Genomic DNA, 16034 nt, shown 5'->3' on the forward strand with positions numbered 1-16034 from the left:
ATGTCTTGCACAACACTCGTTATGATTGGCTGCATTTGAGGCTGCAAGATTTTAAAACCGTTAGTGAATATAATTCCGCACTTTTTAAAATAACTTCTCAACTAAAATTATGTGGAGAAAAAAATCACTGGTTCAGATATGCTAGAAAAAACTTACTCAACTTTTCATTCCACAAATGCACTCCTTCAACAACAATCGTGAAAAAGGTTTTACAAAATATTCAGACTTGATTTCTTGTCTTCTTGTTGCTAAACAAAATAATAAGTTTTTGATGAAGAATCATGAGTCTCGCCCAACTGGATCTAGCCCTTTCCCTGATGTGAATGCGGCAACATATAATTATTGGCATGAACGAGGTGGCGGGCGTCGACGATGTGATGGTCGTGGTAGTGAGTCTCAAATTAAAAAATACCCTCATTTCAAGTTTGATAAATATAATGCCAACCAGAAGTTGGAGAAAAATATAGACAAGGAGAAAAAGAAAAAAAACTGCTGAAAATGAATGTTATAGATGTGGAATGAAGGGCCATTGGTCGCGCACCTGTCGTACGCCAAAACATCTGGTTGATCTTTATCAAGCGTCACTGAAGGAGAAAGGAAATAATGTTGAAATAAATTTGGACTTTGAAGATAAAGACCATGCTGACAATCTCCTTAAAATGACATATCTGGATAAAGCTGATTTTTGTGAGAATCCTGATGACACCACTGCTCCAAATGATAAATAAATTTGCTTGTTTACATTACATATTTCAAGTATTTGCATGCAAAAATTATGATTATATGTCTTTATAATGATTATAACTATTACTAATTATATATTTATCTATTAATGAAGCAGTATGGATGTTTCCCATTCTCGCATTGGATCTTTGACAAAAGAGGAAGACATCTATCTTATAGATATTACAACTACTCGCACAATTCTTAAAAATAAAAAATATTTCATCTCCTTAAACAAACATGAAGGAAATGTTTGCACGATTTCTGGAAGCATAAAACTAATCGAAGGCTCCGAAAGAGCTATTATATTGTTTCCTGAAGGAACAAAATTTGTAATAAATGATGCATTATTCTCCCAAAATCACAGAGAAACTTATTAAGTTTTAAAGATATTCGCAGAAATGGATGTCATGTTGAAACAATGAATAAAGATAATAAAGAATTTCTTTATATCACAAGCATTGTTTCGGGTAGCAAATCTGTTAAAGAAAAGGTACCAGCGTTTACTTCTGGATTATACTACACTTTAATTCGAAATATTGAGGTTAATGCCACAGTAACCCATAAATTTACTGACGAAAATAATTTTATTATTTTGGATGACCGACTGGGACATCTTGGATCAATTATGATGCGAAAAATTATTGAGAATTCACATTGGCATCCATTGAAAAACCAGAAGATTTTTCAATCTGATGAATTCTCGTGTGTTGCTTACTCTCAAGGAAAATTAATTATTAAGCCTTCTTTGACAAAAATTGGCATAAAATCTCCTAAATTTTTGGAAAGAATACAGGGAGATATATGTGGGCCCATTCACCCATCATGTGGACCATTCAAATATTTTATGGTATTGATCGATGCATCAACAAGGTGGTCACTTGTGTGCTTATCATCGTCTCGAAATCCAGCATTTGCGAGGCTACTTGCGCAAATAATATGATTAAGAGCAGAATTTCCAAATTATAATATTGGAACAATTCGGTTAGATAATGCTGGAGAATTTACATCAAATACTTTTAATGAGTTCTGTGAATCAATTGGTATACGTGTTGAATATCTGGTCGCTCATATTCATACACAAAATGGTTTTGTAGAATCATTTATTAAATGACTCCAACTGATTTCCAGACCATTCATTATGAAAACAAATCTCCCCCTTACAATTTGGGGGCATGCAATTTTACATGCAGCAGCACTCGTGCGCATCATACCGACAAGTTATCACAAATTTTCTCCCATACAATTGGTCTCTAAAAGAGAACCTAATATTTCCCATCTTAGAATTTTTGGGTGTGCGGTATACGTGCCTATGGCTTCGCCACAATGCACGAAGATGGGGCCTCAAAGGAAATTGGGAATATATGTTGGTTATGAATCTCCCTCAATAATCAAATATCTAGAACCAATGATAGGTGACTTATTCACTGCTAGATTTGCAGATTGTCATTTTGATGAAAATACTTTTCCAATAAATAGGGGGAGAGATTAAAAATTTCCCAAAATCAGGGGAAAAAATCAATAGCAGGAATGGGAAATTTATTGGAGTGCATATTCGTTGAATATTTTTGATCCTCACACAAGTCAATGCGACTTAGAAATACAAAAAATAATTCATTTACAAGGTGTAGCAAATCAGCTACATGATGCATTCACCGACATCAATAGAGTGACAAAATCATATATTCCAGCTGTAAATGCTCCTGAAAAAATACAAGTCCCAGAAGGATAAACTATCAAGGCAAATGAATCAAAACCTCGCTTAAAGGGGGGTAGACAAATGGGTTCCAAAGATAAAAATCCTCGAAAAAGAAAAGGAGTAAAAGATGCCCAAGTAGAGGAAATAAAATCTCTAGCAGAGACTCCAGAAGAGACCCGTGACATGATAGACGATACTCCTGAAGAGGAACAGGTACCTGAAAATATTGATATTGAAGAGATCTCGATAAATTATATTGTCACGAGAAAAAGATGGAACCGAAATAATACTGCCTTTGATGAATATTTCGCATATAATGTAGCGCTTGATATAATGATGGATCCTGAAGATCTTGAACCAAAATCCGTCGATGAATGTCGATGTAGCAAAGATTGGCCAAAATGGAAAGATGGAATTGAAAAGGAATTGAGCTCACTTAATAAACATAATGTTTTTGGACCAGTAGTCCGAACCCCAGAAGGGACTAAAATCGTTGGTTATAAATGGGTATTTGTAAGGAAAAGAAATGACAAAAATGAAGTTGTAAGATACAAAACACGTTTAGTTGCTCAAGAGTTTTCACAAACACCATGTATTGAATATGAGGAGACTTATTCTTCTGTGATGGATGCAACAACGTTTCGTTATCTTATTATCCTGACAGTCATTGAAAAATTAGAAATGCGATTGATGGACGTTGTGACAGCATACTTGTACGGTTCCCTTGAGAAAGATATGTATATGAGGATCCCCAAAAGATTTCAAATACCTGAAGCATCAAAATCACATTCTCGGAATCTTTACTCGATTAAATTGCAGAGATCCATATATGGATTAAAACAATCTGGTCGAATGTGGTATAAAAGATTAAGTGAATATTTGTTAAGGGAACAATACAAGAATGACCCTATTATCCATGTATTTTTATAAAGAAAATAATATCTTCAATTTCTATAGTTGCTGTGTATGTTGATGACATAAATATTATTGGAGCTCCTGAGGAGCTTTAGAAAACAGTGGATTATCTCAAAGCAGAGTTTGAAATGAAGGATCTTGGGAAAACAAAATTTTCCTTGGGCTACAAATAGAGCATCTACGAGATGGAGTTTTTGTGCATCAATCAACATATACATAAAAAGTCTTAAAACGTTTTTACATGGATAAATCACATCCATTTAGATCTCCAATGGTTGTTCGATCACTAGATAAAAAGAAGGATGTCTTCCGACCGAGAGAGGAAAATGAAGAAATTCTTGGTCCCGAAGTACCTTATCTTAGTGTTATCGGAGAATTAATATATCTAGCTAATAATACAAGGCCCGATATAGCATTTTCAGTAAATTTTATTAGCAAGATATAGTTCTGCTCCAACGCAAAGATATTGGTCTGAAGTGAAACATTTTTTTCGGTATCTTCGAGGTACAACTGATATGGGCTTATTTTATTCTAATAAATCCAATGCAGTTTTAACTGGCTATGCAGATGCAGGTTACTTATCTGATCCATACAAAGATCGGTCACAAACATGTTATTTCTTTACTTATGGACATACAACTATCTCATGACGCTCAGTTAAACAATCTTTGGCTGCTTCTTCTTCTAATCATGCATAAATTCTTGCAATTCATGAAGCTAGTCCAGAATGTGTCTGGTTAAGGTCAATAATTCAGTATATTCGGGAGTCTTGTGGCATTTATCATAATAAGACAGTCCCAACAGTGATGTTCGAAGACAACACATCATGTATCCAACAATTAAAGGAAGTCTATATCAAGGGAGATAAAACTAAACACATATTACCAAAGTTTTTCTTCACACATGAGTTTCAAGAAAATGGAGAAATTAAAATTCAACGCTTAAGTGACAATCTTGCAGAGCTATTTACGAAGTCATTGCCGCCAACAATTTATGAAAGATTGGTACACAAGATAGGGATTCGTCAGCTCAGAGACCTTAAATAAATTTTCAAAATCGATGTAATCTTTTTCCTTTACTAGGATTTTTTTCCCAAAAGGGTTTTTTCCTAGAAAGGTTTTAACGAGGCACGATTATTGAAAATTGGACATCCAAGGGGGAGTGTTATAATATGGATGTCCTTAGAGCTTTCTATAATAGAATTCTTGGCTTTCTAGTTTATAACTCTTGGCTTTCTAGTTCATATAAATCATGCCCTTTGGCCTTTCATATATCTTGTAACATCCATCTACTCACCTAATAAATAGGTGCCAAAGTTAGGCTTGATGATACCCTTGAGAAATAATATATTTTCACAAATTTCTCTACTTTACTATCACTTAGATATTATGCTATACTCTAATATTTTTTACAATTTTTTTCTCAAGCTCAACACATATTTTAATGCAAATATAAAGTATAGTTCAATAATTTATATTTTAAATTTTCTTTTTTTTGTATAAAAATTTGAACATATATTTTTATTTAAAAGATTTTTTTTTTAAAAAAAATAGGCAACTACATTCTGTAAGAGTATTAAAGTGCGTGCCGAGTACTTGTCCCATAATGTAAAGAATTAGGTGGGATAGAGGTAGTATAAATAATTTGGTTTAAAATATTAAAAGGAAAGATAACTCCAACAATACTTTTTATATGTATTTCTTATTGTTATTATAATATTATAATTATAGAGGAAAAGAGAGAAAGAGAGGATTAAATGGAGGAAAATGAATATTTTAAACATAAAATGAAATAAGAGATGAGAGAGGGTTATTTAAAAATAAGGTAGAAGAAAAACATGTTAAAATATTAAGGGACAACTAGCAAGTTTCTTGAAATAAAATTTAAGTGCAATTCCTTATTTTTTAAAAATTTAAGAGATCACATGACTAGTCTCTTAGATATCCTCTTATATTGTCTTAAATAACTAGGATCATATTAATTTATATTATTTTTAAGAAAAACACGAGGATATTGTTGAAGTTGCTCCAACAACCTAGAGAGAGAAAGTTTAGAAAGTAAAACCGTTCTTAAATTAAATTTGGTAAAACTCAGAATACAATCTACTAATATGATCATCATTTATATTTCTAACAAACCAATCAATGCCTAGCTGTCAAATTATCTAACTAAGGTTATGTTTGGGATCCGTGTTAAAAAGTGTTGTGCCGTAAGAAAAAGTATCAATACGAATTGTGTTGTTATAAAAATCAGATGGATGTTTGGTAATATTTTTGATAAATAAATGGTTTTTTGTAAAAAATTAAAAAAATAATGCTTTGGGTGAGGTTTGATATTAAAATCAGCAAATGCTTTACGCAAAATCTGAAAATCGGCTTTTTATAAAAGTACGGGGGACATACTTTATGTAACAACAACTTTAAGTTCAAAAGCACTTTTAAGAAAAATAACTATTAAGTTTACCAAACAGTTTTTAAGCTATTTTAAGCAAAAAGCTGTTATTGCAGATTGTAACAGCAATGTCAAACACACCCTAACTCTATATCTCAGCAACAAGTACAACACTGAATTGAAAATTCAATAGACTCCCTCAATTTGGGAGGGAAACCCATACCCAACTTGGACAATAAGATGGTGAACTTACACGAAGGAGCAACTTTGGTTAGATCAGTTAGTTGAGAGCGTATCTGATGATATGCGAGTTGCAGTAAGCCTTTCAGAATTTTGTCACAGGTAAAATGATAATCAAATTCAATATATTTCGCTGGCTCGTAAAAAGTAAGATAAACGTGCTATATGAAGGGTTGACTGATTATCTTAATGAAGAACAACTGGGTTGAGATTAGAAATGCCAAGTTCTTCCAATAAACGTACTGTTATCACAATCTACGATTAATACATATAATATAAGTGTGTGCGAATAAAAGAGATCATCAAAAAAGATATGAAGGAGAAGTTCTCGAGTTCAGTCGTATAATTATCTCCTTAAAGCTATTACGGCCCTCACCGTATGTGCGAGTCGTTAGCCTCCCAGGATAATTGAGAAGACGGAGCTGTTACGCGAACAGCACCTTCGGCGAACTAAAACGGAGCAAGAAATTATCTCCAGAACAGAGAGAGGGCAGGGTTTGCGTTTAGGAGGCGGCTGCGTGTTGTATATACAACGAATAAATAACCTTAAGCCTTATACTATATTATATAGGCTCTAAAAAATATGTGCGCTACTCCACACGTAATTAATTAAAACGGGTTAATTAATCAGTCGATTAATAAATCAAATTCATATTTGAATCTGATTATTATTCCGTCAAATCAATTAAAAAAGCCCAAGTCCAGTGGAAATTAAATTTAGCAAAACTAGTCCGTAATTATTCGAGAAAATTTTCTGCTACATTCGTGTCCATACGTCACATACGCGGGTAAGCTCTAAGGTTTTGCAAGCCTCGGATTATCCCTCGAAAGCCCAAAATTTGCATCCCCCATGCGCGTGCACGTAGGTGTTGGAACAATACATAAGTAACACATTTAAACACTACAAAAGTGTTTTTCTATATAAAGCTATGTATGCTCAAAATCAATGTGAGACTTTCTTCTCTTCAACAAAATTTCCACTAATAAGATGCTAACTTTGGATGATCATATCTCATCCATCTTTTAGTCATTTTGAGTGATTCAAAGTGCCTCGGAAAGAGCTCTCGGAGGAGAACACATTCCAAGTATCACTCGTTGCGCGCATGCAACATTCTTCCACTCAAATTATGGTTCAAATTGACTTGACAATGTGGGACTACTACCTATATTTTCCAACAATACCCCACATGGATGAGATTGAAGTTTTAGTATCACACCAGATAGACAGACACGGAATTTGACTTGGTGATAATTTCTACGATCAGATATAGCATACGATAGGTAGAGAATGCTCCTTGAACCTTCGATCGAATAAGCATACCGATTTTACTGGTAGACAGTATACGTGCTTGTTCTTTAACTGTTCGATCATTTATGTAAACGATGATATACCTATCACTATATCTTTTGTGACGCTTTCAGTTCTCATGAGTATGTCCATTTGGGCCATGAAACATTGTCCTGGTTCTGCATGATTTTCTAAAGAATTGTGCCTCACAATTTTGCTTTAAAGCGGCCCCACTTCTCTCCCATATAGGTGATCTTTATCTTACAGAGTAACCCGCATTTACTTAATTGAATTCCATGAGTTCACTCCTGAACTCCATGTATTCTCCAAAAGATCATTAAAAGCTCAAAAGCTTAACCTTGTACCATACAGGTCTCACTGTATCCTCATTATAGGAACAAGCCAGGGGTTTCCCCCACAGTGATTTGGTCATCATGATTTAGTAGGCCCATTGAACCAAGTTCTTGGATCTCTAGTCAGCATTGGTTGGGTGTCCACCAAGATGCATTTAGCAACAGGCTTAAGGATCATCCCTCTCGATGATTTCTCAACCACTTCTCTTGATAACCCTTTGGTTAGCAGATCCGCGATATTATCTTTTGACGGTATATAGTCAATAGTGATAATTCCGGTTGAGATAAATTTTCTAATGGAACTATATCATCGTCATATGTGACGAGACTTTCCAATATACATCGTGCTCTGTGCTCTAACAATAGCGGATTGACTATCACAGTGTATCCCTATTGTTAAACCTTTCAAAAACTTCAGTAATTTCTTCTTTAGACTTTTCCATGAAACCCTCATACTGAAACAACAGTATTCATTTTGATTATATCTAACTTCCTCTGTACCCTCACACAGAATCTCAATCTTCTCCCAAATCTGTTTGGTTGTGTCACAATTGACAATATTGTTATATATAACATTGTCAAGTGACTCTATCAGAATTAGTTGCAGGCCACTATCCAGCGAGACTTTTTCCTTTTTAGATTCAGTGTATATTGAGGGGTCCTTAGGTGCATAGTGAGCTGGAATAACCATATCTCTATCAGTAGATTCATCAACCCTTTCCATGGGAGTAAAATGGCCATTCTCGAGAATCTGGATATATAATGGATTGGTCATCCTTATGAATAACATCATTTTTTTTCCAAAGTGTTTAGTTGATTTTATCAAAGGCTGGTATCTTGATACTGCTTATCTTTTGTACACTCATACTTCCAAGATCTTGATCTGTTTACTTTCAGATTTTGCTATGATACCACTTATTAGCTATTGAGTACAACACATAGGGGGGTGAATGTGTTTTCTGGATTTTTAGTCTTTTTAAGGTTTGAATAATGGTGTGTGAACAAAGAAGTTTAATTGTAGAGATATTATGTTAGAAGAATTAAAAGAACAAGCACAACAAATACAATATTTCAAAACTCACTTAATTTGTATTAATAAAGTTTGTCTTGCTACAAATTCCGTGTTCTTAAAAATATAAGAACTCAACTTCTTCTTTGAGAGAATACAAGAAAATTTGAATTTATTTGTTACTTCTAAATTAAGGACCAGTGCATGCTTTATACACTAGCAGCACAAATTTACAAAACTTGCACTAAAATGTACTAAACCCTTTTCTAAAGCAACCTATTTATATTTCCATTTCTGGCTTAGCAAATATGTGGAGAATTTACAGGTCTGTGAGCATCCTTTGTCTAGTTAATCTTGGCCCTTGATCTTGTATTCTCTCTAGCTACTTTGTAGACTTTTTAATCTAGTTGATAAATCGTTTGTTGACTGATAATCTTGAACCTTCATTTATTTGCATTCTGTATTTAAGAGGCATATCGAGATCTCTAGTTTGTTCATAGAGAACTGACATCTCGATAAGTATAATGACTTATCGAGATCTCTGAGTTCTTTATAGATATATTTGACTTGTCGATGTCTCTTGATCTTTGCATGTTGAATGACTTGTCGATATGTTTGAGATCTCTACATGTAGAATTATATTGTCGATATCTCAGAGATCTCTATATACATTTTGACTTGTCAATACCTCTGAGATTTCTAATGATAAATTGACTTGTCAATATCTCCAATCTTCACATCTTCATTTTGACTTGTTGATATCTCTGAGTTCTCAACATGTAGAAATGACTTTCAATATCTCCAAATCTTCGTATCTTCATTTGACTTGTCGATATCTTCGAGACTTCTCTATAAGCCATTTTGGACTTCTCGATAAGTCATTCCGAAGTTCTCAAATGACTTCTCTATATTACTTGATCTGTGACTTGTCGATATCTTGACTTAGAACATTTTTCTTAAAACAGTTTATTCAACTCCAAGCTTTTTCACTTTTCTCTGAGACATGATTTTATTTCAGAGTTTATTCCTTAGCTTGAATCATTTAGAGAAAAATACTCAAGTATAATCTTCTAACCATTTTACAGACTCAAGTAATAAAATACATAACACAAAGTTGATTATTAAACAACTAAATTTTAGGGTTGTCAATATAAATTAGTCTTATTATTATATAGGCATGTCTTGCACAACAAAATTAACTGTAATTGTAATGATAATGTTAGAGAAGCAATGAACAAACTAAACGAAGAAAATGAAGTAAAACAATGAAGTTTTATTATGAAGCATAACAATATAGAGACAAAAACTTTAGAAAGAGAAAGTTTTTTAGAATATAATTGATACAATTTAGAATATAATCCACTAATGTGATTAACTTATATATGTTTAACAACCCAATGTTTAGCTATCAAATTATCTAACTAACTATATATCTCATCTTTAAGTAGAGTGTTAGAGTTGGAAATTCAATATATGTCAATATCTGTTTTTCCCTCTATGCTTTAATTTTGAATAAATTAACAAAATGCTTTTTAAAGCACAACATTTGGTGATCAGTAATCCGTCGTTGGGTTTAGCCCGTTTAATTCAACGGAAAATAGAGTAATTATAAAAAAAATTAACAATTTTTTTAAATCTAGCTTTGATTTGAAGATCAGCTTAGGTCCCGTTTGGGAACCAACTTAAAAGATACTCCTTCAAAGATACTCCTTCTGTACCGTTGATTTCGATACGTTTACTATTTACACGCATTTCGGGACTTCTATAAAATATAATTTCGTAATTTTTTTTTAATTTTTTTTTGAATAAAAGTTTAAACATAAAACTTTTATGCAAAAACACAAAATTTTAAAAAAATATAATAGAGATATATTTTAAAAAAGCATTGAAAAGCGTGCCAAAAAGTGATGTAAAGAATTGAGTGGAACATATGTATATATTAGACTGTTTGTATAATAAACCAATCAATTTAAGAGTCTTGTTTTCGAAAAATAGAACATGTGCTATATTTTCCCTATTGTTAAAATGTGTATTTACTAAACTCGAAGTCGTGCCTAAGATTCAGAGTGCCCTATACAATTTGAAAAAAGCACCTTACTAATATAAAAATAAAATAAAAACGTACATGAAATTATAACAAAATCTAAAAATTACAAACAAAATATATTATGTCATATTTATGAAGTAGAATTTTAATATAATATTCATAAACAAAAAAAATTGTCAAGATAAAAACTTATTTATATATAAACTTGTTAAAAAAATTTAATCCATTATTCAATTTATTTAATATATAAATTTACTTGTTTCATATAATGTATACATTAAAATGAATATAATTTAAGTTAAATTAATTCCCTAAAGTTGAATCATTACTTAATCAGTAAAAAATATATAATTAAAAAAATTAACTTTAAAACTAGTCGTTTATCGGGAAGAGCCATGACAATTTCCAATTGCAAGGATTTATTTCTTTTAACATGAATTTTTTTATCATGTTTCTAGAATTTTTGTCTTATTAAAGTTAACGGTTACTCAAAAATTGTTTAATTTTCTTTTATCGTTTATAACCCAAAAATAAAAATTATAGTTTTATTAACATTTTCTCCATTTTAGTGTACATATATATAGGCATACATATCCTACCGTAGTGGAATGGATTCTATACGTAAAATTTAAAATCGAAATTATATTTGGGTCCCTGAGGTAAGCAACTTCATATGGGCAACTTTTTCGTTCGGATGTCGAGTATATTTTTCTTAATCAATGCAACGACATACTCGTACCAGAGATCAACAATTATTTAGGGTTTAGGATTTTATTTTTACTAATCAGATCTGACATGTGGTTTAAAGTTATTGGCACTAATTGCAAATCAAGTGAATAGAAAAAAAGCAGTATTATATAAGAGCATATTTTTTGAATCATAAATTTATATAATGAATGAAGAGATTCGCCTAGAGGTGAGACTTGTGTGAATACAACAATGGGCCAATATATGAATTATATGCTCAAATTCATGTTAATTAAGTTTTCACATTACATATTTTAATTTATTATTATTTATCACTTCTAACATGTAATATACATCTATATGCATTATATCTTCCTAGACAGTGGTATTTACTGGTTTTGTTTGGTTAGTTTGACTTGTATATATACAAATACATGTAAAAATGGGCCCAATTGAGGGTATGTTCCGTGGAATACACTGAGACATGGCTCTGGCTAAGCTCATAGGGCAATTGTATGGAAGACAAGCAGCCCATTAGGGATGTCCGGCCCAAAAGGCCAGTCCGAATGATGCAGTTTGTGGTGCTAAATTGAAAATGTGACAGGGAACATACATGAATTGACCAAGGTCGGTCATTTGATGAGCCATGAATCTGGGAATGGGGATCCAAGTATTCGTGCATCATTATTCTGTTTAGATATATTATAGTGTATTATTCTTTGATAAAGTCAAGGAATAACCTATATAAAATTTCATTTTCACAAATGTTTGGCACTTTGTGGAGCCTTAACATGTATCCTCGGTCTTCAGTCTTAGAACAAGGAAGAAAAGAAGATGGAAGATAGGAGAGCTTAAATTACAACGCCAATGTTGTCGATGTCAACAAATTTCTGGTAGCCCTCAAAAACGAATAATAGAATACAGCAAATAATGGTGTAATGAAGATAAAATAACGTGCATGAATTTGCTGCAACTGCATGATATTATAGAATTTACATTTATTGCAACCGCTTTTATATTTGTTGAATTTCTTCCGTCGTGGTTGACATATCACTGCACTGTAGTTTATATTAAGATACGCAAAACCATTGCATACATGGAAAACTAGTTAAAATGATGAATACTTCAGCAGTCTTCATACAAGTAATAGATTAATTATAATGTGACATACTAACAACTTCTTAGAACATATTGAAATGCATGCCAAAGTCTAGATCAATGGACGCGTTTTTGCAGCCTGACTTTATTCGATGAAAGACTATAGATCCTTCTTTCAAATCTCCATTCACATGTATCGCATTCGAATGCAGAGAAAACTTGCTCCGCAATGCCTGTAGTTTTCGTCAATGTGCCCTGTATCACACTCCTAAATATATAAACAAATTTAACTTATTTTTATATAAAAATGATCATTTTTTGAAAATTTACTTTATCCATGAGATATTTAACTGTTAGTGAATTATTCACTATTGAGATACCCTCATAGTGGAGCAGTCAATCGTATAAAATTGGTCATTTTTAATATATCTCGCCGATAAATATTTAGATTGTGAAATGTCTGTATTGGAAACCTACTCCGAAAAATAAAGAATTATTATTTGATTTATAAATACATAATTTAAAAGTTAATAAAAGTAAAGAAGGAAATTTATCAAATCATGCAAACAAAATCTTGATACAGTGGTTAAACTATTTTTACCCTTTTGGCGTAATTATAAGTTCGACGTCTGCTTGTGTCTTTCTGTCTAAGAAATTTGTCGAATTATCCAAATTTAAAAGTATTTTAGAGAAACTTCCGACATGAAAATAACATGCAAAGAAAGGTTATGATCCAAAATTGTCAAACAAAAGACATGGGGGAAATAACAAAAATTAGGGGAAAGGCCGACATCTCTTTATCTGAAAATCTTAAAAACACTATTTAGATCCTTGACCTACCCATATATTAAATATCCCTGGAACTATAATTTGAAATATGACCTTAAACTAAATTTTCAACTCTGATTTCCACAAAGATATACGAGTAAAATTTTGTTATATATATGGACTGAATTAGCCGTTGGTATACTACATTAATTACAATCTCCGCAACTCATTTTTTAAGAAACAATGGCTTCTAAACTTTGCTATTCTGCTACCTTTACCATAATGCTCCTCATCTTTCTTTCTACATTTTCGTTCCACGGCACCTCAGCTGCCAATTCTCCGAGTTCAAACTCGATATGTAATTTAACCCCTTATCCTGCCTTATGTAGATCTTCTCTTCCAAACAATAACACTGCCACTGTCTATGATTACGCCAGAAGTTCTGTCCGTAATTCCTTATTCTCTGCACAGAAATTCCAATTTTTAATCGAAAAGTATCTCCGTGATTCCACTAATTTACCGACAGGTGCAATTCGAGCTCTTGAGGATTGCCGTTTACTTGCCGGTCTTAACATGGATTACCTCACGACTTCTTTTCGAACAGTTAATAAAACTCAAACTCTCTCCACGTCAGTAGCTGATGACATTCAAACCCTACTTAGTGCCATATTAACCAACACGCAGACTTGCAGGGAAGGACTTGAAGAAATAGCTTCGTCTTGGATAAGTTCGAAAAATGATATTTCGACGCCTCTTACTAATGACACAAGGCTTTATAGTGTGTCTTTAGCTCTATTTGATCAAGGGTGGGTGCACAAAAAGAAAAGGGCACCATCTCATCCTTTGAGGAGGCTCCTAGGGCTTAGAAACGGAAGGCTACCTTTGAAAATGTCGGATAAAAACAAAGCCATTTTTGAAACCACGGGGCATAGGAAACTCCTTCAAAGTGGAAATAATCAGATTGTAGTTAATAAAATGGTAACGGTGAGTCAAGATGGAACGGGGAACTTCACCACCATAAATGATGCTGTGGCTGCAGCTCCGAATAATTCGGTTGCTGATAAAGGTTACTTTATGATATATGTCACCTCAGGAGTGTATGAAGAATACGTGGTCATTGCCAAGAACAAGAAGTACCTCATGATGGTTGGTGACGGCATTAATCAGACGGTGATAACTGGCGACCATAGTGTTAATGATGGCTGGAGCACCTTCAATTCTTCTACACTCGGTAAGAAAAAAATATATTCGTACATAAGTCATTTTCTCATTAATATAATATTACATTGTACATGCTTGTGGGAATTAACATAATGTCATGCTTTTAACGAGTTGATTACTTGTATAATATAATGTATGCTATGCGAAATGCAGCTGTGGTTGGGCAAGGATTTGTGGGAATCAACATGACAATCAGAAACACGGCGGGGGCGATCAAACACCAAGCGGTGGCCCTTCGAAACAGTGCAGATTTGTCTACATTTTACAGCTGCAGTTTCGAAGGATATCAAGATACTTTGTATGTACATTCCCTACGCCAGTTTTACAGAGAATGTGACATATTTGGCACAGTTGACTTCATATTTGGCAATGCAGCTGTTGTCTTACAAAATTGCAACATATATCCACGCTTGCCGCTAGCCAAACAATTCAATGCTATCACGGCTCAAGGAAGAACTGATCCAAATCAAAACACTGGGATTTCCATACAAAATTGCAACATCACACCTGCTGATGATTTGGCTTCAAGCAATGGAACTACACAGACGTATCTCGGGAGGCCTTGGAAAGAGTATTCCAGGACTATTTATATGCAATCTTTTATGGACAGCTTCATTAATCCGGCTGGTTGGCGTGAATGGTCAGGGGATTTTGCGCTGAATACATCTTATTATGCTGAGTTCAGTAACACAGGGCCAGGGTCCAACACTAGCAGAAGAGTTACATGGACTGGATTTCACATAATAGACGCTACTGATGCATCCAATTTCACGGTATCTAATTTCATACTAGGAGATGATTGGATACCTCAAACTGGCACTCCTTACTCTAGCAACTTGTAGCTATGAGCCTCATATTTGTTTCAGATATTTTGGTCATTTAACTTTGTAATTTGTTGAGAAATAAACATGCCTGCATACCAACTATGTGCAGAACTTCAATTGTATTATATAATGTATACTTCCAAATATTTATATGCAATACTTGCATAAGCTCTGTATACTTGGACTTTCATTAGTATTGCTTCAGCTGTGAAATTACCATGCATTTTCAAGGGACTCTGGGAAATTGAATATACATATATGTGGATTTGAAAAATGCTTCTTTACTTTTTTAAAAATGATTATGTTAATTTAACACTTTATTAAATTAAGACTACTGAATTGAAGAAAGGCAAATGTATCTTCCTATTTAATGGTAAATTAAAATGATTTTAAAGGAAACAAATACAACATCTGTCAACTTGATCATTGGTTTACCTTGCATCTTGCTAATCATTCATTGTTGATCATTTTACAGCTTTCTTTTGTCTAATTTTATCCATTTCAACAAGTCAAACTATCTCAAACCAGCTCTGTTTCTTCATCGATATCTCTCATTAACCAGTCAAATCTCCAACAGAAAAATTCTTCTAGTTGCCTCAAGTTTAAAAAGCCACAGGGTCTCTTTTTTACATTGCAAGGCTCAGAAGGCCTAACATTAACTGAGGAATCAATAGAATTCAAGAAACTTGAGAAAACTTAACATTTATAAAACAAAAATGAATCCTACATATCAGAGTTTCTTATTCCTCTTATCTCTAGCCTTCTGTCTTG

At 33.1% G+C, this 16034-nt stretch overlaps 1 protein-coding gene across 1 annotated transcript; it reads left to right on the forward strand.

Moving 5' to 3' along the window:
• The first annotated feature begins 13323 nt into the window (after window positions 1-13323).
• On the forward strand, window positions 13324-15385 carry LOC141708611 (putative pectinesterase/pectinesterase inhibitor 41). Its single transcript, XM_074512321.1, has 2 exons — window positions 13324-14449; window positions 14593-15385. The coding sequence occupies exons 1-2, from the start codon at window positions 13462-13464 to the stop codon at window positions 15279-15281; spliced, it is 1677 nt and encodes a 558-aa protein (XP_074368422.1). The 5' UTR covers window positions 13324-13461; the 3' UTR covers window positions 15282-15385.
• The last annotated feature ends 649 nt before the right edge of the window (window positions 15386-16034 follow it).

This window comes from Apium graveolens, chromosome 2 (genome assembly GCF_009905375.1).
Source record: "Apium graveolens cultivar Ventura chromosome 2, ASM990537v1, whole genome shotgun sequence".
NCBI lineage: Eukaryota > Viridiplantae > Streptophyta > Magnoliopsida > Apiales > Apiaceae > Apium > Apium graveolens.